The sequence below is a fragment of the Sphaerodactylus townsendi genome, linkage group LG13 (assembly GCF_021028975.2).
Source record: "Sphaerodactylus townsendi isolate TG3544 linkage group LG13, MPM_Stown_v2.3, whole genome shotgun sequence".
Classification (NCBI taxonomy): domain Eukaryota; kingdom Metazoa; phylum Chordata; class Lepidosauria; order Squamata; family Sphaerodactylidae; genus Sphaerodactylus; species Sphaerodactylus townsendi.
Window position 1 is genome coordinate 19,463,817 of NC_059437.1, and position 23,219 is coordinate 19,487,035.

General features: G+C 43.4%; 1 protein-coding gene across 5 annotated transcripts in view; it reads right to left on the reverse strand.

Moving 5' to 3' along the window:
• The window catches only part of PCDH11X (protocadherin 11 X-linked), an 896,187-nt gene that overhangs the window by 765,190 nt on the left and 107,778 nt on the right, over nucleotides 1–23,219 (reverse strand). For all 5 annotated transcript variants that reach the window (XM_048514062.1, XM_048514060.1, XM_048514061.1 and 2 more), the window contains exon 2: nucleotides 2,424–3,007. In XM_048514062.1, coding sequence (XP_048370019.1) covers nucleotides 2,424–2,963 — 540 coding nt within the window. In that variant the 5' untranslated portion in view covers nucleotides 2,964–3,007. The remainder of the gene's footprint in view (nucleotides 1–2,423; nucleotides 3,008–23,219) is intronic.

The window sequence follows — 23,219 nt, forward strand, 5'->3', positions numbered from 1 at the left end:
TGTTCAGCTGGCCACTAATGGCAGGTAATCACCCACCAATTTGTGCAGCTGCACACCTATAGTTGTTTGTTATATGATATCACACACACACACACACACACACACCGTGGTCAGAACACTATACACAGTGAACTAGGTGAGGACAGTCTATACCAAGGGTAGGGAACCTGCGGCTGTCCAGATGTTCAGGAACTACAATTCCCATCAGCCTCTGTCAGCATGGCCAATTGGCCATGCTGGTAGGGGCTGATGGGAATTGTAGTTCCTGAACATCTGGACAGCCACAGGTTCCCTACCCCTGGTCTATACCATCAACATTTGTACATGGGGAAAAAAACAGCCATGCAAAGTTTCTACAAATGGATTTCCTGAACAGAAAGCTTTATGGACTGGGAACATGAAATAAACTTTAGAACTGATTCTGAGTCATCGTGGGAAACATCACAGGAAGAGGCCCTCTTCACTGTCCCATCAATCAAAAAGACCTGTTTGCTGGGTACACAAGAGAGGGCCTTTTTAGTGGCAGCCCCACAATTATGAAACAACCTCACCACCAGGGAGGTGTACTTGGCCTTTTCACTTCTGATCTTCAAGAGGTAGCTGAGGATGATTTTGTTTAGGAAAACATTTGATTAATGTATTAGTTATCCTAAACTGCAATTTTTAAAAATGTTTATATGGACTTTATATATTTTATTGTATTTTTTCTACAACGTAAGAGGTCCATATATAAGGAAGGCAGCTAATAAATATTTTCAATAAATAAAATATATATGTTTATTTTAAATATTTTTAAATGTCAGATATGTTTTGATATTTAGTTTCAATGTTTTAATGGTCACCATCTTGGGGACCCTGAATTGGGATGAAAAGGCAGCACAGAAATGTTTTAAATAGATACATAAATAAGATAACATGGCAGTAGATTCTATCAGCAGATCTAATACATAATTAATAACCTGCACATAAGATTTCTGGGTACAAAAGTCAAAAAAAGCAGAATTACTTCTTGCCCTTCTTAACTGGTTTCCTTTCCTCTCCATGGTGATAACATATTCCTTCCCTTCCCATTAATCCATTTGTTGCATTTCAGAGACTCCTCATCAAGAAAAAAAGAAAGAAACTGATTGTCCCCACTCGCCCCAAGACGGGCAAGCTTTCTTATTTGTAATGTCAAATGCTCTGCCTGTTTCTAGACAACGTTCATCGTTACAGTTGCCTTTTTTGTGTGTGAATAACTTTTCATTTCCCTTTATTATTAACCTACCCAAACATTACCAAAGCAGACTGATCGAGCCAGTCAGACAGAGGGCCTCCTCTTTGCTTCTCCGAGAATGTTAATTTGCTTCAGTGCATATCTCTATTCCACGGGGCTCCCATGTTCGCTTTCATATGCTTCGCTGCCAGGGCTGCTGGTCACATTCACTAAGTAGATTTCTACATCTGGCTTCTCCTTGACAGACAAATACAAAATTGCTGCACAGTCTGAAAACTGTCTGAGCGCACAGCTCTTACAGGTCCAACGGCTCGGCATATGTAGACTAACTAGTGATGAAAGGAAACACTGCCCATATTGGTTGAGCTGACTACACTTCAAAATTATAGGATCATAATCCCCCCCTCCCCCCCATACACAGAAAGGGAGAGCTGCATCTTGAAATGCAGCGTAATTGGAATTCAAGTTGCAGGATGAATGATGACGGTAGGAAGGGGAGTCTTGAATGCTTTTCTCCCTCCCATACTGTATACGTCTCAGATGTAGAAGAAGAGTTAGTTTTTTTATGTACATCACTTTTCTCTACAATGGCTTACAATCACCATTTCCCCCCCCCCACACACACACACATACAACAGGCACCTTGTCAGGTGCGGGGGGGGGGGGGAGGCTGACAGAGTTCTGAGGTCACCCAGCTGGCCTCATGTGGAGGAGTGGGGAATCAAACCTGGTTCTCCAGATTAACCACTAGACCATGCTGCTTACGTATGAACAGCAGAATGCTCATGTGCCCACCTGCAAATGAACCTTTCCTTTGGTGCAGCCGACAATCAGAAATGGGTCTACCATTCTGGGTGTCTCAGATACAGAACTGCTAGAAAAGCAAGGGGGGGATGCACATTGGACATTACATTACATTTTTAAGACACATGAGAGATGTTTTTTGCTTCATGGCCTTCATCATTTTTGCTTCATGGCCTTCATCACTGGCCTTCTCCCTCACACCCATGTACTATTTTCTCTAAGTTCCCCCATCTTTTATTTTCACTCACCACTTTTTAACTCCCAACGCTTCCCTTTGTTTATTGCATAATATATTGCATATATAAGCAATGCTGTAAATTGCATTATTTAAAAAAAAACTTTAAAGAGAGACACAAAGAAACATAGGCCACAGCAAAACCTTTGAAAAGAGAGAACCATTCACCTTAAGGAGTTCATAGTGCTGAATGCCATTCACTCCAATGTCAGGATCAATTGCCGATGGGACAGAGTAACGGGAATTGACGGCTGTGTTCTCGGGGATGGAGATATTAATGACCGTGGATGGGAAAAGTGGAGCATTGTCATTTATATCCTCAATCAGGAACCTGATCTTGACCAGCCTGAAGACTTCATCAGGCAGGACAGCAACTTCTACCTCATAAAAACACCGATTCTCACTTAAAATGCCAGAGCAAAGCTTTTCTCGATCAATGCGGCTGGCAGTGGTGAATATTTCTCCGGTATTCTCCTCCACGCGGACCAGCGGGATGTCCCCAGTCTTATACACAAGCTTGAACTGAAGAGGCGAAGAGAGGGGCACATCAGGGTCCAGGGTCAGGTTGAGGTCCTTAAGCAAATTGCCAATTAGGACATTTTCTGGCAGCTCTTCCCGTACTGTGTAATTCTTCTCCTGTGCACCAGACTGAAACACGATGCAGGCTAACAAGACTGCCAAGAGGTAAGTCCCGGAAAGCAAGTCCATCTCCAGAATGGCTAAGGAGTTGTCTAACCAAATGCCAAGGAGAACTGGAAAATAAAAAGGAGACACATCAGCTCATTAAAAAGAGTTGCATTGCAAAAATTTCAGCAACCAGAAGATGGATTTTGTAAAGGGGATAAGGGGAGAAAGGCTAAGTGTGGGCAAATACTTAGACAGTGAATCAGGTCAGGACAGTCTGTACCATCAACATTAGTACACCGGGGGTGGGGGTGGGGGAACAGCCATGCAAAGCTTCTACAAATGGATTTCCTGAACAGAAAGCTTTATGGACTGGGAAAAATTAGAATCACAAGGCTTCCAGCACAATCCAGTTGAATATCCAGCCAAAGCTATTGCTCTTTGAACATGTGCAATCCACTGGCAACAGTAGGAACTTCAACCTAATATGGAAATGATGAAGTTCCCTCAGATCCCAGGGTATGACTGGCAGGGAAACAGACCAACCTAAGCAAACCTCTGTCTGATAAAGGTATGATTCCTCAGAACTTTATGCATGTTGCTTTTGAGTTCTGGGAAGTAGGAATGGTATGAAAGGTACTCTGTTCACCAACAGGACTGTCCTGAGGTTGCACTGAATACCCAGCTAAATTCACATCTCACAAATTAACCTTGCCCATGAAAAACATGCTCCAAACTCCTCAGATTCTCATGATGCTTCAAGACTACAGTTTGTGTTCTTGGCTACAAAGATAGAATTACGAGCTTCAGTTTAATGCTGGTTAGTAACCAAAAGTGTTAACCACCATTTGTTGCCAGCCAGTCAAGGTGACGGGGAAAACAGCAGAATGTTTGAACTTCCACACTGAAGAGAAAGGAACACCATGATCCCTGCACACCTTTGATGGCCCACTCTCCTCAAGGATTGAATGCAGCCATTCTATCTGTGGTGATGCCATTTTCCTGTGATGGAAAAAGAAAGTAAACTTTCCCCAGCTCAATAGTAAACCACCCTATGCAATCCCACCTTTTTGGTGGTTTATGTACACCACAGCCAAAGGAGGTGTTCCCAGACTGAAAGCCTTCAGGAAACTGACTATAGTTGGCTCCATCCCTGGGAACACCCCCATCAGTGCTGGTACAGTTTCCTGCACCAGAGGACACACTAGCATAGCAGCAACATTCGAGTCCAAATGACACATAGTTACATGGCTCCCTGGTGCCAGTATAAGTGCCTCCATCCCTGATGTAGATGCTACTTATGCTACATGGAGTGGCGTCTATGCTAGTGGTGTTGTGCTAATTGCACAGCCCTTTCCTCCCTTTGGATTGCACTGAAAGTCTGTATGTCTTCAGTGCAGTTGCTCTCAGTTTGTGCAGTGCCATAATCCAGACTACATAACATAATCCGTAAAGGGTTTATGGTCCTGCCCATGGACAGAGGGCCCTGCCCAACACCAGATGATTCTCCACAGACAACCCATCCACCATCTATTGCTCTTCTGCAAAGATGCTTTTGCACATGTGGAGGTTCCTCAAAAAGAGACTCCTCCTTTTCATCTTTCATCTAAGATTATCAAGAGCAAAACTGCTTCCTGGCTGTAAAAGCACAGATAGTTCTGTCTGCTTTCTCATATGAGAACTACGGCTGGCAAGGAAAGCTAATCAGAACGACGTCCGTCTGGCAGAACTCAGCCAAGAGCAGATGAAATGCATTAGTAAGTAATAGATGGAGCTTCTGAAGGGCGGAACAAAGAGCAAGTGGTTTTGTGTCAAACAAGGAATCGGCTAGCCCGCATCTAAGAAGGAAATACCTTTATCAGCTGCTGTAGATGTGAGACCACTGGAGAGTCAGCCACAACTGCCCTGTGCCACAGGCTGGCACTCATCACCTTTCCTATTTAGCCTGCACTTAATCTTTAAAGTGCATTTGCCACCACAATCGGCTATCATGAGCTAAGAGCTAGCCTTGGTACCTGCCCAAGTTCTCAATGATCAAGTCCATATTGATGTCTCGAAGGTACTGCACTGAGTGCTCATGCATATTTCAATTTCTGGACAATACCCAGCAATGCTTCTTTTGCCTTTTCCCCATTTCCTTTGCCTTATGCATAAGAATTCTCTTTTTACCAAACTTGTATTTTTTTTAAAAAATGCAAATCTTAGACAATAAAACAGCGACAATTGTGACATCAGCAATAGGTAGGAGTGACAGTGGATTGCTTTATAATGGCGGAAGGGTTTGTCTGTTCCCTACAACCTGCTCAGAATGCCACCTTCTCAATCAAATCTAGTTGATGTGACAGGTGTCTCTCCTCCCTAGCAAGGAAAACATATTCATAACTGTCATCACCTTTAAAGCTACTTCCTAGGAAAGTACAGGCTAACCTGCGAAACCTACAGCAATTTTACCAACTAACAAGAATGGCAGATTTTGTTCAAAGCATGCCCCCTCTTTCCAATTTCCATATGAAAAAGTAGCTTTCCTTCCTTGACAAGGTCTCCTAATTTTGCTTCTGTTTGGCGGTAATTTGCTTCTAGCAGTAACATCTTTTTTCAGGAATAATTTACATAGGGGGAGCTGCATAGTATATGGAACCAACTGCACAGCCCTGTAACGACCCAAAGGACCCCAAGAATATTATTTATATATATTTCTGCTTTAAAATCATATTGGCAAAAGCTAGTTGCCAAAAGCACTCCTATGGGTTGTAGGTAGCAGCATGTCCAAAGGTCAAAACTACTTTAACAAAAGCTAAGATCATGAGTTACTCCAGCATAACTTGGAGGCCTCATTTGAGTCACTAGAATGCTTGATTACCTCACCTTGCAAAGATACTGTTAACAAAGAATACGGATCAGATACTGTCATTTCCCTATCTCTTCTGGAAACCAAGTCATCAACAGATGGTTGCTTCTCTGCATCTCCTCTTCCCATTGTTATGAATTTTCCTAAAGCACCCACCTTTCCCCGGTCTAATGTCTCAGCCCAAAATCAGAGTTACTTTGCATAAAGCCATTCTGTGCTTCCTGACTTAATCTAGGACCAATTGACTCCCATTGTCCCGGGTTTAGCAGTAGACCAGCTGACTAATGACCTCAGCACCCCCCAAGCCCAGCATGGGAAATTCCAGAGAATTTAGAAAAAAAAAGGAAAACTCACTAGCTCCCGCCTCTTCCTGGGCAAAAGGGTATAGTTAGGTTCAGCTTAATTCCAGTAAAGAATATTCTTTGCTCATTTGCCACATGTTCTCTTGCTGTGGTGTTGAGACATGGATTCTGTCTCCTCTTCATTGGTTATTCCTGTGCTGGCATGGGAATCCCTTGCCTTCTACTCTCTACCCTCCTGCAAGAATCGAGTAGGTAATGTATTACCCAACAACCCTCCATTTCTATCATCCAATCTATCTTTTAAAACCTTTTTTTGTATCTCAGGAACTCTTGAAATCGTATGTGTGTGCTCTTGTGTCTTGCTGTGTGTGTATTTTTAAGTTCCAAATTTATATAAACATTTAAACTCAATTTGGACTCTTGCTTCTCTGTGGAATATCCATTGCTAGAATTCCCTTCCCCTTCTCGTAGATATAGCTCTAAAAGATCTCCTAAATCTCTCACTGCCAAGTTAACGTGAGTGTCTATCTCCCATTGATCTACTTTTAAAAACTATATGTGTGCTGTTACACTTTTTAGCAGCTGGTGGAGAATCCCTTTAATAAAACCCTTACTCCTGTTAAGGCCGTAACAGCCCTCTCTCACCCAAGTAAATATTTACAGTTAAAACCATCATTTTTACTCTAATTTCTAATTTATGTAGCTCTGTCTTATCTGTATCCTTTTCATTGTGGAACACCCACTTATACATTGTGTTACAAATTCAGTGGTGAATAGGCTGCATAGACTTTTAAAATCCATCATTGTGTGAAATGTGAGTTTAAAATATTGAACTAAAGTTGGCAGCCATTTATCGATGTGAAGTGCTGCATTAATCGGCGTTTAAGTGGCAGAGCGGTGCTGACAGAGTTCATGCTAGCATATCTGTCGTGGATTCATCCCCATTTGGCTGTATATTATATTTGGAGTAATATATACCCACCAAAAATATCCAGACCTTTTTAGAAATGAACTGCCTCAGCAACAATTGCAGATCTGCTATGGGAATCATGGCAGACGTTTCAGAGTAGGGATTCAGAGCCAAAATGCAAGTAATTTCTTAATGCAGACATAGCAACCCTGTCTTTAAACAGAACCTTGAATTGTAGATAGAGATTTCTGTGTGTGAAATGCCATCGATCTGCAAATGGCTTTATAGTGATCCGATAGGGGCTTTGAGGCAAGAGATGCTAAGAGGTGGCTTGCCATTGCCTGCCTCTGCATAGCAATTCTGGACTTCCTTGACTGTCTCCCACCCAAGTATTAACCATCGCCGAGTCTTCTTAAGCTTCTGAAAACTGATGAGATTGGACTGGCCTGGATTTCCGTCACAAAACCACACCACTGTGGAATGGCCAGTAGAATGAACTAAACCTTTCATACAAAGTGCAAAAGCAGGGGGGAAAAAACCCAAATTCCTTACACTGCCTTACACCAAATCATCACAGTGGCCCATCAACAATTCAGTCTCTTCCAGGCCTCTCTAATCTGTGATCACCAAGTTGAACCTATCACAGCCTTGTGGCCACCGCAGCCAGCCATATCTTGTCATCTCTCCAATATGTTTTCTGGATTAGCTGCCAGTGTGGAGTATAAAACAGGCAAGCTTTTGAAAACTCATGTCCGAGGATGGGGCTGCCATCACTCTGCAGTCTTCCCCACCCCACTCCCTTGCCCAGACAGTTGCCCAGGGACTGGCAACCCTTCTTACCAGCAAACAAAGGAATCTCCTGGAAGTGAGAAGCCAGGAGAAACTGCAGAGAACTGGCTGGACTACCTGGGCAGAAGGTTCAGAAGCTGTTCAGCTGAGAAGGGTGGGGCTGCTACAGCCCCAACCCAGCTGCAATCAACAGAGCATTTCCACAGAGTGGGATGGGGCTGGCACAGCCTAAGCCAGGCTGCAATTATGGAGGAGGGTGCAGAGCCCGGGGGGGGGGGGGGGGGAGCAATCGTGAGTCGGCAGGGCTCAACAGACAGCCTGCCAACCACTAATAATCTGGAACAGAGAGCCCCAAGGGGTGGGTGGGAACCCTTTGGGGAGGGATAAAAGGACACAGGGGAGGAAGTCAGGGAGGGAGGAAAGTAGGGAGAGGAATGAGAAGTATGTAAGAGTGCTGTAAACTGCTTGCTGTTAAAGTCTGCCTGCTGGAAACTGCTAACCTCAGTGTGTTTCTTAGCTCTGTGAATAGTTCACCAGTGTGCTAGCCTACCTTGCAAGGATGGCAGTGAGGGGAAATGCCCACATCTTATCAGCATCATGCATCAATAGGAGGCATGCTCAGTTTGAAATTTTATGGACAGAAGAAATCAGGATTGGATCTCATGCCACCTTCCCACTAAGTTGGTTCTATGACACAAATCTACCAGGTCTTTGTCCAACAGGGAAAAAAAACCCAAAGTCTACAAAGAAAGACTTCAGTGAAATCCTTTTTATGTTGAAAGAAATCTTTCTGTGTTGAACGAAGATTTAGCAGAATAATACCATCATATCCCACATAGTGGAAAGAAGTCATAGGATCCAATTCTTAAACCTTCACAAAAGGATAGCAATGTATTGTATGTATCGGGAATCATTAGATTAAAACAGCCTGTCATGGGTTGTAGCCAGCATTCTCTCCTGACGTTTCGCCTGCATCTGTGGCTGGCATCTCTGAAGATGCCATCCACAGATGCAGGCAAAACGTCAAGAGAGAATGCTGCTAGAACACGGCCATACAGCCCGGAAACGACACAGCCCCCCAAAAGGATAGCAGTTCCCCACAATGTTACCTGACATCATATAGCTGGATATGCTATGGGTTTTACCTGGTATACCAAAATGAAGAGCAACACGTGGCACATACAGAAATACCAGAAACAAAAACAAAAATGTGTTGAGACTGGAAAATGAAATGCAAAATACTTCCTCATGCATTTTAATTATAACATTTTTAATATATTCAAAGCTACCTATAAAATATCAAAATCTTATTTGTTAACAATTTGTTCAGGCAGCTACAGATTTTTCTCTGGTGAACTAAATTTGTTTCCCTGCTCGCACACATGAATCTCGCACACTGGACTAGTCACAGTTCTCTCAGAACTCTCTCAGACCCACCTACCACACAAGGTATCTGTTTTGAGGAGAGTTTGGGACAAGGAGTTTGTAAGCCACCTTGAGTCTCTTTACAGAAGAAAAATGCAAGGTATACATTCAAAATCCTCTTATTCTTTTTTTAAAAAACGACCTCAGTAGGAGAAACATTTGTGTTGGGCAAAAACGCTACAGAGAATACTAGACTTGGATCTGAGCCTCAGCTACCTGATCAGTCACTGGGCCTCGACTACCTGATCACTCATGGATATGTCCAACCTCTGAATTTCCCCCTGGCTTTTGGAGTTGTGAATTGACTAGTATCAAAAGTGTAACTGATGAAAGGGAAATTGTCTACTGTTCTGTTATTCCCTTTTTTTTGTACTAAACACTACATGGGCAGTTTGCCACTACTTTTATTTTTGTTACCTTCTTGGTACCCATTGTGAATGCCCAATAATTAAAAAATAGCAAAAAGGCAACTTCAATATGATGGCATAGTGCAGAAGTATGAAGATTCTTCTCGGGTGGCATTTTACTAGTACACAGGACTACACATAGGCATAAATAAACCACCACAGTTATTGATGCATCACAAGACATTTTTTGCAGTGATTTCAATATGGTTGCCAGGTCCCAGATGGGGGAGAAGGGCCTTGGCTGGATATAGTGCCATAAAGTCCCTTTGCCAAAGCTGCGATTTTCTCCAGGGGAAACTGATCAATCGCAATACCCTGATATCTCCAGGCCCCACCTGGAGGCTGGCAACTCTCATCATACTCATTTGCACCAACAGCATGAGAAGAGAAGTGCTAACAGTCTCAAGGAATAGAAAGATACAGCAAACTGCAAGCGATCTGATCCCAGAAATTTTTGAGAAGTGGGACGCAGTGCACAGAAAAATTCTGGAACAACAGCAGAAGGGGGAAATCCAGTCGTCCATGGAACTTGTGGGGTGACCTTGAGGCGATCAGTCTCTTGCCTCTCTTTCAGGCTAACCTATTTCACAGAATTGTTGGGAGGATAAAATGAGATAAACCACCATGTATATCACTCTGAGCTCCTTAGAGGAAGAATAGGACAACTGCAATAAATTAAGAAGTGAAATAAATGCTCCCACATATACCAGGAGAGAGAGAGAGAGAGAGAGAGAGAGAGAGAGAGAGAGAAAAGGTAGGCAAGAGTCACGGTCACCCTGCATCAACCCTGCACATTACACAGAACTGTTGTATCCCACATATAAAAAGATATACCAAGGATATACCAATTATTAAATCCGTGCATCTGATTTAGGATCTGGACCCAGCCAGCTTTTTTGCTCTATCTCTAGCCTCGTGTGGCTTTTTTTTTGTCATGCAGGTCCTTTCATCCCTACCATAAGCCTTCCATTTTCACCAGCAGAAAAACCAGCTAGGCCGTGTGTGTGTACACACTAAATGTATATTACCTTTTCTCATCTCCTAGTTTCTGAAAGGGGGGGGGGGGGGGGTGAAAGTTCATGTTAACAAAAAATCAGCATTATTACAAGCTCCCTGGGAAACACCAAGAAAACAAAACACACGATAATCAGGCTCCTGCTACCCAATTCAAATGAAGAAAGTAGAACCAGACACTATAATATAAAACTATAATCCCAGAGAGAGTTGCTGGTGATGATAAACCACAGCCGCCTGGCACTGGAGGTTTGTCAACAGAAGCGAGAACAAGAGCATGCCTCTGCATCATATTGTCAGATATTTGCACAGGGAAAAACAGGAGACAAGATTTCTTGAGAGTCCTAAGTTTATGCACCAGAGATCGCAATAAGGCTTGGATTACTGAAAGAAAGATCCTCCCAGTCCTTAAGTGGATTTAGAATATAAACTGCATCACCCCCACCCACACATGTATGACTTTTTGTGTGTGCAAGTGATGGGGTAGCAATCAAGTGGAGACAGTAGTAGTCGAAGAATCCAGAAGACCCCAGTTCAAATCCCCACTCATTTGGAAAGCAGAGGAAAGCCACAGATACTGTTCTGACCCCTTGAAGAATGATGGGATAAACATGTGCCAGACAGGAGACCATCAAAATGAGTGAAAAGTTCAGTTCTCAGTTAATTCTAAAGTCATGCTTTCTGGGCAAACTACAGACTCCAGTACAGCACCCACCTTTCAGGCAATTACCAAGACATTCTCCCTTGTGGCTCAAATCTCCTCCTAAATACAAACCTGAGTCTTGAAGAACTTCAGGACTACAGGTTGTGGGGTACAAGCCTATCCATACTGAATAATAAGTCCAATTAGGGACCTTCACCTAAGTAAACAAATATAGAATTGCCTATTAACTTGCCGGTGATCAAGTGGTGTTCATACAACTTGTTCATATAGTTGTAGTATTTATTAGGGGAAGGGAAGGACAGGCAAAACGGGGGTAAATGATTGTGAGGAAGGAGTCTTTACTAGAAAGAGAGATCAACCCAGAAAGGTAATTACCATTTCTACAGCTTTCTACAGCTTTCTACAGTGTGACAGAACATAAGCATGCGCTTGAATCTTTCCCACTGAAACAGCACAATGTCATTGTGGGCTGGATATACTTCTCATATATTCACATGACACAGTGCAGTTGCAATATGAGCTATTAAAACACTCAACCCAAAATCCACATTAATCAAGCTTTTGTCCGCATAGGGTACAAGAGATGAGAAGGTGTTAAACTGGACTAGTCAGTGATGAATTCTGTTTCCATTGACTCATTTGGTATTTTTAGACTGACATCCCACAGGAATTCTTGCGGAAGCTTGAACTTTTGCTTGTAAATTAACGATGTAATTCATCCTCATTTGCATAATAGGACGTTGCAGGCAGTGTGACTGTATGGGCAAAAGGGTCACAGGCAATCATGCTCTTTCCAGAGAAAACCCAACAGCCTTTTGCCTGCAGTACAAGTCTCCAGACCAGGTCACCTGTGTTTGTGTTACTAATCTTGAACCTACATTGCTAAATCAATACAAATATGACCTTCTATGAGCTATGTTGATCTAAAGCATGAGACTTTTCTCTCCCAGTCTATTGCAAGAATTGACTTGAGACTGATCTTTTATTAGAGCACCGTGCATGTTGCAGGTCAAGAATGTTGACACACAACAACGATTACAGGTTCAATTGGGGGGGGGGGCACAATCTCATCCAATTGACTTCTCCACAGCCAAGATGCTTTAAGTGTCAACTGTGACAAGATGCAAGCTGCCCACTTAACTACCAGGGGAGAAGAGAGAAACGCTTGGAAAAAAATACTTCCACAGCCGGAGTTGCTGTGTCTGCGGCCGCTTCTGCATCGACCAACGGCCACAGAAGGAGAAGAAGGAAAGGGAACTGTTATCTAGAAACAGGGTACCAGTTGCTAGATGAAAGAATTGGGGGGGGGGCACTCAATATAGTTGTGACTTCTGAAAAAAATATCCCACCTGTGGGATTAATTGCAAGAAAAACTTACAGAGGTGTTCATCTTTTTCCCCACCTAAAACATTTTGCTGCTTTTATTGAAATACTTTCAGACTTCAATGTCCTACATATGCTTTTACTGAAACCTCAGAGATCACATGCCCCAAGTTCTGTGTCTTGCTTTGAATTATGAGAAAACTCTGAATTAAGGGAGGAACAAGAGCTCCTTCCCGCTCCCCAACTCCAGTTCAGGGTATGTGTTTTTTCTATGTGTGTTGTTGTTTCTGTTTCACTATTTTGCACTTTTAATAGTCGCTTATGAAACAGGTGCAGCTCTGGCCACTGAAGCAGACCTGCTCACCTATAACATGGTGGCCTCAGAGTGCCAACATGCACAGAGCTGCTCTGATTAAATGCAAGGGGTTAGCAGGCAGGGGATTGCTGTCAACAGAAGCGAGAACAGGCTTTTAACTGGCAAGGTTTGTCTGGTCCTGTGCAAAAAGCCCTCTTACCTCTTCCATTAGTTCCACTAGGGAAGAAAGGCACAATATCAGCAAAGCAGCATTAACCCACTTTTGGGGAAAGCATGATTTGTGACCAGTCACATAGCTATGGATATCCAGAGGCGTAGCAAGGGGGAGAAAGCACCTGGTGCACTGGTGCGTCCTCCATCCCTTCCCGCCCTGGAATGTCCCCGCTCTGCCCCGGAACGCCCCCAGAACGTTCTTACCACACCCCACAAGGGCACACACCCGGTGTGTCATGTACACACACACCGCCCCCTTGGAGCTATGCCTCTGTGGATATCTGAGTACTGGGGAAGAGACAACACTCCACAGAGCGACCCTATTTCCCATTGGAGGGGAAAAAATAGCACGTCTACACCCCGCTTTAGGCTCAATGAGTGCACAAAGCAGCTTGCAAATGGCTTGCTTAACAAAGCAACCTGCAATCATTTTTCCCCCAGCCCTCCAAACTACAAGAGATGATTTGTGTGAACAGGAGCCTTCACATTCCTCCTCTGGTATTGCTTCAAAAAGAAATTGGGTGGCAATGCTAGATATATGGCTCATGGAATAAGCAAGACAGAAAAGAGGTTGAAAATCATGCAGAACAAGGGATGGGGGAGAGACCAAGATATTCATAACGTAGGATGGAGAGACGGTAATGGTGAAAAAAGAGTCGAGGGGAGTTCACACAGTGAAGGAAAGGAGCAAAAATGCTGATGCATGGAGAGCTTGTGGCTTCCCTAGAAGGGACTTGGTTTTGAGGATTCCAGTTCTTCTAGGGCAGGGGTAGGGAACCTGCGGCTCTCCAGATGTTCAGGAACTACAATTCCCATCAGCCTCTGTCAGTATGGCCAATTGGCCATGCTGGTAGGGGCTGATGGGAATTGTAGTTCCTGAACATCTGGAGAGCCGCAGGTTCCCTACCCCTGTTCTAGGGGACAAAGAGAACTGGCCTGATTCTATATGATGTTCCTGCTAATCATCAGTTGACCAGCTGCAGACAGACCCTGGCGGTATTTTACAAAGGGTTTGTATTTATATATCCATTTACTTGCTTACTTTCTGTATATCTATTACCCACCCCTCACTAGTCCCTGGGCTGGACAATATTTTAGTACAATATATAAGAATGCCAAGCTGTCACATGAACTTGGAAGGTCTATAAGGAGTGGTGGGATTCAGCAGGTTCGCGCCACTTTAGCAGAACCAGTTGTTAAAATGGTGCTTGTAAACAACCAGTTGTTAAATTAATCGTCTGTTAAATTATTTGAATCCCACCACTGTCTAGGATTTATTCCCTTTCACTGAATGAAGAACACCATGCAGAATACAACATGGTGTAGTAGTTAAGAGTGGTGGACTCTAATCCAAAGAACTGGGTTTGATTCCCCACTTGACCCCATGAGCAGCGGACTCTTACCTAGTGAATTGGATTGTTTTCCTGCTACTACATATGAAGTCTGAGAACTCTCTCACAAGGGGTCTGCTATGGGGAGAAGAAGGAAAGAAGTTTGCATGCTGTTTTCAGACTCCTTACAGGAGAAAAAGGTTGGGTATAGATCCAAACAACAATAACATCACCTCCTTGTCCCCCCCTCACCATCATCTCTACCCAAAGGTTCTGTTATGTTCCCTTAAACTGTCCTGCAGTTGCTGATGGTTAAATTGATGGTTAGGTTTTACCAAGTATTTGAACAGACTGGCTTCGAAGTAGATTGTGGCAATTTTGTTTATTTCTAACTTTGGGGATGCTTCCACAAGAAACATAAATGGCAAACCAATTATGGGCAAATGTCACCATGACTGATCTCCTAAAACACTCTATGTGTGATCCACAAAGATCACATACACTAAAATTGCAATAGTGGGTTATTTTGGCATAGGCATCCAATACTGTCAAATTCAGGCTTTAGTATAGAATATATTTTGGATGCCTCTTGGATTGGATCCAGGAATGAAAAGAAAGAGGAAAGTTGGTGCTAGCGGTATTATTCCACAAACAGTTTTTCCTGTGTTGGAAAGGTTCAGGTTTATTTGAGTAAATTAATAGGGGTTTCCCTGCAAGCAACAAACTTTGCTGTTTGCCAACGCCAAAGATCACATGTTTTATTTAAGTGGCTCACCTGTTTTCATGAGTGAACACGCGTCAGTGTTCAGCTCTCATTCCCAAACCAGCAATCAAAGAGGAAAATTTGTCCTTGGGCCAGGATGGAATTAGATGTCTACAAACTGAGACTAGCCTCTTGTCTTCTCAAATATTTACTAGATTTTCTTAATTAAAAGATATTCCCCCCGACACCCAAATCGGTTCAAGAAGTTAGTGGAATATCTGGCTGGCTACAACCTGCCTTTCCTTCATGATGTCTTGTCAAAGAAATAGGTGAAGTGAGTTCACTTGGTCCTGGCAAATGTCATTCAATGAATTAGAGTTGGAAAATGCTAAACCTGTTGTCTATAATGTACACATGCAACATGACTGGCCAGGACTATTCTGCAGTAAGTTCTCAGAAGGTTCAAGGTGACAGGTGGATAACCTGAGAATGAGACCAAAGGTATTCTGGCTGAATTTCCCTTCTCATTAAAAAAAGAACCTCAGTGTAAACAAGAAACTAGCCCAGGTAGGTTTTCAAACAGTTTCAATTGGGAGAGAGTTGTTTGAAAGCTATTCAAATTAGGAGTTCCATGATTGTCCACCTGCAGGCTATTGAACAGGTTTGACTTCAAGCAAGTTAGTTCACTCAAATGGTAACATGATATGAAGGGAAAATTTTGGAGATATCACCCATCAAAAAGGGAAGCTTTGGAAAGTAAGGTTTTGCAGGAATAAGGTATGATCTCATACACCTGAATGAATTGAGGGAAAAGTGCAAAACATCTGGGGAGCAAGAATTAATGTGATTAATTTGCATAGGACATATCTGGGGAAGGCACAAGATATCTGTTTCCCAGAAGACAGGAATAATTATGCTTTGATTGATTGATCGAGCAGAATTTGTTTGCAGGGGCTAGGGTGGGTGGGTATCTAAAAATAACACAAGTCACAGAACCAATTCACAGTAAAGTAGTTATTAAAATCCCAGAGTTGGAGAAAAAGAAAGATGGGCAAGTATCTGTTGTTTTGAATGCTTTCATGTACCATGTCTTGCATCCAAGGAATTAATGGTTGTATTCAGTGTTCTCCATCTCCCATTTTATACTCACAACAAACCTGTGAAACAGGTGAGGTGGAAACAAAATTGACTGGCCAAAAATCACCCTGCAAAGTTCATAGCAAAAGAGGGACCTGAACTCAGATCCTGGCCCAATATTGTAACTACTTCATCCACACTGTATCTAGAGATTGCACAAGCTCAGACTTAAGAAAAAACGGGCTCCTTAAAAAAAGCAAAAAAAAAAAGAAAAAATCCCACTAGCCTTTATAGAAATGTTTGACACACACACACACACACACACACACACACACACACACACACACACACCCCTTCATTCAATATACATCAAAATTGCCCCCCTACCAATGGAGCTCCTGATTAGCCCTCCATCACAACACGTACACCTTTGGCTTCCAAGTTCCTATCTTATATTATACTTGTGGCTCCTTTCCTTACCTGTTGAATAATGCCCATCCTTGACTCCTGGAAACTAGGGTAAAACATCTTTCAAAGGAAGAAGCCCATGCTGTCACCTTGACCTATGAATGGAGCTTCCAGGTTTGAAACTTTGCCATTTCTCCCGATAACTGTAATAATCAGAAGTGCAAACTGTTGAATTCTCCCTCCCTCCCGCCCAACCAAGTTCTGTGTTCTCTTGGTATCGATCACAGAGGCACATGATATGCTTGGATCTTCCTAAAATTTAATGCTATAAATCTAGTTGCACTTGATTGAAAGGAAACAGTATTGATTTCAGCAGAGGAAAGGCTGATAGAAACACACACAGAAATAAGCTATTGGGCCTTGGACCTACGCACATGCCCATAAACGCACGCTTCACTGAATCAATGTTACTTGCATCAGAATAGATGTGTTCAGGATAACGAGGCCATTCATTTTCTCCACACCCTCCTCAATGCAGCCACGTCTCAGTGTCTAGGGAAAAGAAGGTGACTAAGGTGCAAATATTTCAGATATACTATGACTGTCACTTATTTCATAATCACATGCTACATTAACTTCCCCGATAAACCAGTAACACTCAGAAAATAGAGGGCAGCACACGTTAGCAAGTAAATAGCCATGTCCCATGCCTGAGCATCAGATGCACAGAATGAGGACAAAAAGCATAGAAGAAAAGGTGAAGCACCCCCTGATGATAAGATGTCTACTTCAATTTACCTGGATGGAAAAACTACAGTCCATTAAAAACTCCATAACACAGCAAAATGGCACTGATCGGTGTGTGTTTGTGCGTTTTTTAAAAAAGAAGCACTTTACCAATAGCAATTAAACCAATGGAGCGGTACAGCTTGGCATCAACACACAATGCAAGAAAGAATCCACAGCTCAAGGCAGGGCTGCAGTATAAATTTGGAATATGGATGAAATTGACCAGATGGGATTTCTGTGGAAACTGACCAGTTTTGCATGCTCACACTTCAGTGATATTCAGGAAGTCGCAAGCCATAAGTCTGACACATATTGAAATACTCAGTGGGTCAGTTCAGTGGGTCAGAAAAACCAAATTATGATGGCTTTACCCTTAGAAATGCAATTGCAGGAGTCAGCCTTCAATCTGAACTGTCCAAGACTTCCCTCTGATTGGCAGGTTCTCCACATGCCTTTTCTTGTGGACTATTTTTTTTTAGCCAGCAAGCATATCCGATCCTTCACTCTTTCCCAGTATACAGATAATTATATAATCACAATTCCCTTTAAATCCAAACACTGCCCTGCTAGTAGCGAAAGCTGTTTGCACTGCAATGGCATAAGCAACATAAACCACCAAAAATGGAGGAAACGATCTTGAAGTGACGAAAATACACAAGGGGAAATCCAGCACTACAAGCATCACAGTCAGTAATGTGTGTAGAAATATCACATATCACAAATATCACACCTGTTTAACCAAAAAGCTTTTTAATGACATTTTGCTTCTGAAATAGTGGGTAGAAGAAAAATATGCCTCTAAATCTTGTGAACAAGAATAAGATATTAATGACTGCAAGTGTAGCTTGGTCTAAGAAACCTGGTTCACTCTGGGACACTTTGTAACTATTCTTCCAAGCAAGGTACAGGAGAAGATATTTGTTCTCCAGGGATTGTGTCTTAGCATTCACAACTTAAGATTTCAGTTTTTCAGACTCCTAATCACAGCTTAAAGGCAGTTTGCTAGCTGCATTCTTTACTCAAAAACTCCTTTAAATTGCAGCATCTATTTCTCAAATCCACCAGTACAAATGACAGATATCCGTTTGCCTACCTGGAGAGCAGCTTCCCAGCATGTAATATATTTGTAAAACAGGCTGCCAAGAGAAAATGTGAAGCTGAAAAATGTGGGGTGGGGGAGGACAATTGCTGGAACTCAGCTGAATGAGGTTTTGACTTGCAGCGCGCACAGATGACAAAGCTGACCCTCTAAAATACGATTCAGAGATTAGAAGTTGTAATACTGTTAGGAAAAATGTATTTTAATATCGGTATCTTGCTCCAGTCATCTTAAGTCCCTTTCAAAATGAGCACATTGTGCATATCATTTGCTGCCCCTTGTTCTCATCTGCTCAAGACAGTGAATTAAAGACTCACGTTTATGATGCTGGCTCGGCTCGGCCACGCCGAACACACAACAAGCAGGGCTTAGTTCTATCTATTCCTCTGTATCTCCAGTTAAAAACTGCTATTTAGAGAGATGCTGTCTCTCTGAAGGACCAGAATCAGAGGTTCTCAATTCCAGTGAGAAAAGCCTGCTTCGTTTGGCCTGCCTGACGCTGCCAAGAGCAACAGCCAAGGTGGCATCAGTATTAATAGAGTATCAGAGTGGGATGTGGCAAGGCCAAATACAAATTCCCTCTCTGTAATGAAACTCAATGAATTTTTATGGGTCAATCGTTATCTCACAGTCTAACCTACAGTACTGGGATAATCACAAAAATGGTATTCAACAAATAGACCATTTTGCAGAACTTTCCAAGGCAGATTAGGTTCCAGAACAATAGGTTTCATCAGAGGTGTAGCTGCAGAAAATGGTGCCCGGGGAAAGAACTAAAATTGCCCCCTCAAAAAACACCAGTCACCCATTTTTAGATAACTGCACCAAAGCAATACCCAGTGTTCCTTGAAATACCTTTACACAAACACATGTCTCCATCCATATGCAGCATTGGCACAAAAAGAAGACCATCTCTACAGTAGACATCTCTACTCCAAGGAATCTTTTCAATTATTGATAATCTGCCTGGCACAATTCTTGTCCCCCCACGAAGAAACCAGATCTCATAGTTCTTCCCCATTATTGGAAAAGGAAAGCCAGTGAAAACTAAGAGAGAGAGTGGGAGAGTGTGCTACATTTAGTTGCGTTACATTTAACTTTGTGTGTTCAAAGTTGCAACATTTTTTAAAAAGTAAAAAAAAAACTTCTGCTGAACTTGGAAGCTTTTTGATGATATCACAGATAATGGATGTGAAAATTGTGGAAGGGAAGATTCAGCAGAAAATTGTGGAAGGGAAGAGCTAGCAGACAAGCACTGACTGAGGTTGACTATACAAGAAACCAAGAGTAGATGTTTGAGGTCATACCAAATGGCCAGCTAGTCTACTGTCTCATATGTAGAATGGGGTAGCAATGATGTAGGCTGGATACTTAACTTAGGGACCTTGTCTTGTGCTAAGGACAGCAAAGGGCTGCTCATGTCCTTCCTTTTAAAGGATTTGACCCCACCAAGAGGGAGATACTCCCCCATCCCATCTTTTTCAGCCCTGTCTTCAGTAGCCCCCCCCCACACATACACACCAATCCACCCTGCCCAAAAATCTCACTTTCAGATCCCAGCTTCTTCCCACCTTTCTGAATTTGCTCCATCCTCCACCAGCAACTCCACTCCTCCTGTAGCTGGTCCCTCTTTCACTCCCCACTCCTACCTCTTCTCTCCTTCCTTCCACAGCCTCTCCTCGCAGCCACATGAAGGGGGAATGGGGGTTCTCGCTCACTTGCCTCTACTCACCTCATCCTGCACCCCCTTCTCCCTCCCTTGCATTGCAACACCACAGTGTGCCGGGCTGTCTCCATGTGCCCTGACTCAGAACCAGCTCCAGCATCTGGCTGTATTACTCCAGATATCCCATACAGGAAGGCAGAAACCCCACTCAAGAAGCCAGAACTGGTTTCAGTCAAGAGGCAAAACCAGCTCAGGAGAGAGCAGCCATGCCCTGACAAAAGGCCTGGCACTGCCCATTTTTGGAATCTTTATGCCACCTCTTCAGACAACAGGTGAGAGCTGACTTAACTGCAGTCTGTCCAGGCCCAGCACTTAACTGCATGCATTACCTCCAAAGTACATGGGGCCTAAGGAGACAGGCCACAGTTCAACACTGGACCCAGCCAGTCCGAGCCTCCAGTTCAGCTTTTTGGAGGTTTTAAAAAATGTTCAGGTCTAATAAGCCTGAACCCCAGAACTACTGATAATTTATTTTGCCCATCACTATACATAAACACTTCGACAATCTTCTCTGCTCCATCACATTACACCTCTTAAATGAACCAGGAGCAAGCAGGGATGGTTGTTCACCGTATTTCAGAAAGGCTTCTCTCAAAGTTTGCCCAGCTTCAAAGCTTAACATCTTCCACAGATGTTTTATGAACAAGGGTTTAGGACTCAGTCTGCATAAGTGTTGAGGAGGTCATTTTAGCAACACATTTTCAAGTAATCACAGTGTCCATTTTTTATTGTTAACAATAGCATTTCTGTGCAAGCTGCTGCCTCTCCTGAGCCAACAGGGCTACATTGTCAATTGCAGCTGCTCCCCTCTCACCGACTTGGCCTAAAAAAACATTTTCTGCCAACCCATGGGAATCTCTAGACGGGAGCACTTTCAAATGTCCCAAAGTACTTTCGCTACTACTTTGGGCATTCTTACTGTAGTCCTGGAAAATAGGACCGTTAATTACAAGATGGCAACCAGGGAGCAGGGATTATTTGTTTTTTTCCCCATAGAATCTAAGATACTACATGGGTCTAGGTTTATGGGATGATTTTTTGTTTGTTGTATGAAGTGCACACAACTGTTATATTTCTTGTTTACCAAGGACGCATGAGGCCAGTGTGGTTCTAATACACTGTATTTTGGATTCTGTGTGTTTATTTTCTGCATACTTAAGAAATTCACGGTCTGGTGTGACTAATGAAGCAAGGTTACAGCAGTGGTAAAATCTGAACTGGACAGTCATGATCCACGTTCTTAGGCAACCCAGCCTTCTGTGAAGGGGGAAAAGCAACAGTGCTGTCTCTCTTCTCTAATCTCATTAGTCCCAAATGAACATTATAAGTGTATAATTTTTTTTTAAAAAAAGATCACTTTTCTCCCCCCAACCTTAGTTTCATTTAAATGCTAATGAGGAATGTCCTTTGCTCTCTGGCTGTTCTGAATGAGAACGTTTTAAGATTTCCCTTCTCTGACAGAAACCACCTCTCTTTACAGTCTTCCCTTTGAGCACTTTCACAGAAAGTGAAATGTCACGCGTGCCATCTATTTCCTCTTAAAAAAACTCTGCGGAGTGTGAGAAGAGTAGCATAGGAAAAAATTAACAGTGGCACAGTCCCTATGGGACACCTCACAGTTAAGAGAGCAAAAATGGGCTGCCATTTACTTACCTTGGAATTGTCCATAGAGTCTAATGATTTTTCTAGCAATGTTCAGTGTAGCTCTAATTCACCGGGTCATGCATAGAACGGTGACCCAGACGAGACGCTGAGATAACGATTTCCTCCTGTGGAGATCACAGCAGCCGGAAAGACCGAGGTCCGCGGTTCGGCGAAGTCTCCGCCTGCCGGGTTCCTGGCACCTTTGCTGTTACTCTATCGGGGCGGTAGGAGGGAGTGACTGGGGAGTCTGGAGATGGGAGGTCGGAGATCATCATCATGTGATGCATGGGATTCTATCTGGCTACTGCGGCGGAGAAGAGCCGCACGATGCTCGAGCCTAAATCCTCACCTGGCAAGCGATCATTGTTCCTACTCTCGTGATTGGAGAGCCTGGTGACAGTTCCCGGTAATCTCGTGACTCATGGGGATGAGAGGAGTGGGTGCGACAGCGCACTTGCGTCGGCAGGTCCGGTTGGTTATCCCAACGCCTCTACTAATGCACTGCTGGGTTGTCGGCAGTGCACTACTACATCTCCTCCTTTTTTTTTACATTTTAGAAAACGGGGTCAAAACGCTTACCAGGCATTTAAAGGGATCGCTTGTCTCCTCCGCCGCTTGGTCAAGGTTGGCTGTTGCTTGTGCAACATTAGAACTTGGTTGCGGGTAAGGGGAAATGCTAGAGGTTTACACATCGCTATACAGTGCAATATTAGACACCATTGAACTAAAACAAGATCCCATAACAAGGCACAATAATTAAACCAATGCAGAGCTGCACAATGGCACTCAACTATCCTCCCCGCAGCCAGCTCCAGAGAGGGCTGACCACCACCGGGGTGTGTAAAACATCGTACTTCAGATTAGATACAACTTCTGCAGCTCACAATTTCTGCATGTGGATCAACTAAATTAATATCAGAAAGATTAAAAACAACACATATTATGTACATTCTCACAACCTCCGGTGGATGTAAATAACAACAAATAATCAATAGCTGCATCGAATGTCGTGGGTCGCTGACGAGTTCTGCTGCCTACAAGTGCGCGGCCAGGGCATCCAGAGCGGTGGAGGTAGAGTTGATGGACTTCGCAGGGCACAGGCCAGCCGCCAATAGTCTTAGCATTGACAGGAAGCGAACCGGGACTCCCACTCAGGGGAAGTTGGCGAGGGGAGACTTTTAACTCGGCTTCGAGAGGGCACCGTCGTCTGGCCAGGAGGGTCGAAAGGCAGGTATGAGCCGGGCGGCGGCGCGTCCGGGTTCCCCGGGTGTGTTTTCCTGTAGGACAATGGTGGAGGCGACTTGAGGCAAGTTAAAAGAGTTCCTCCGCAGGGAGTCGGGCGGAATGTAGTT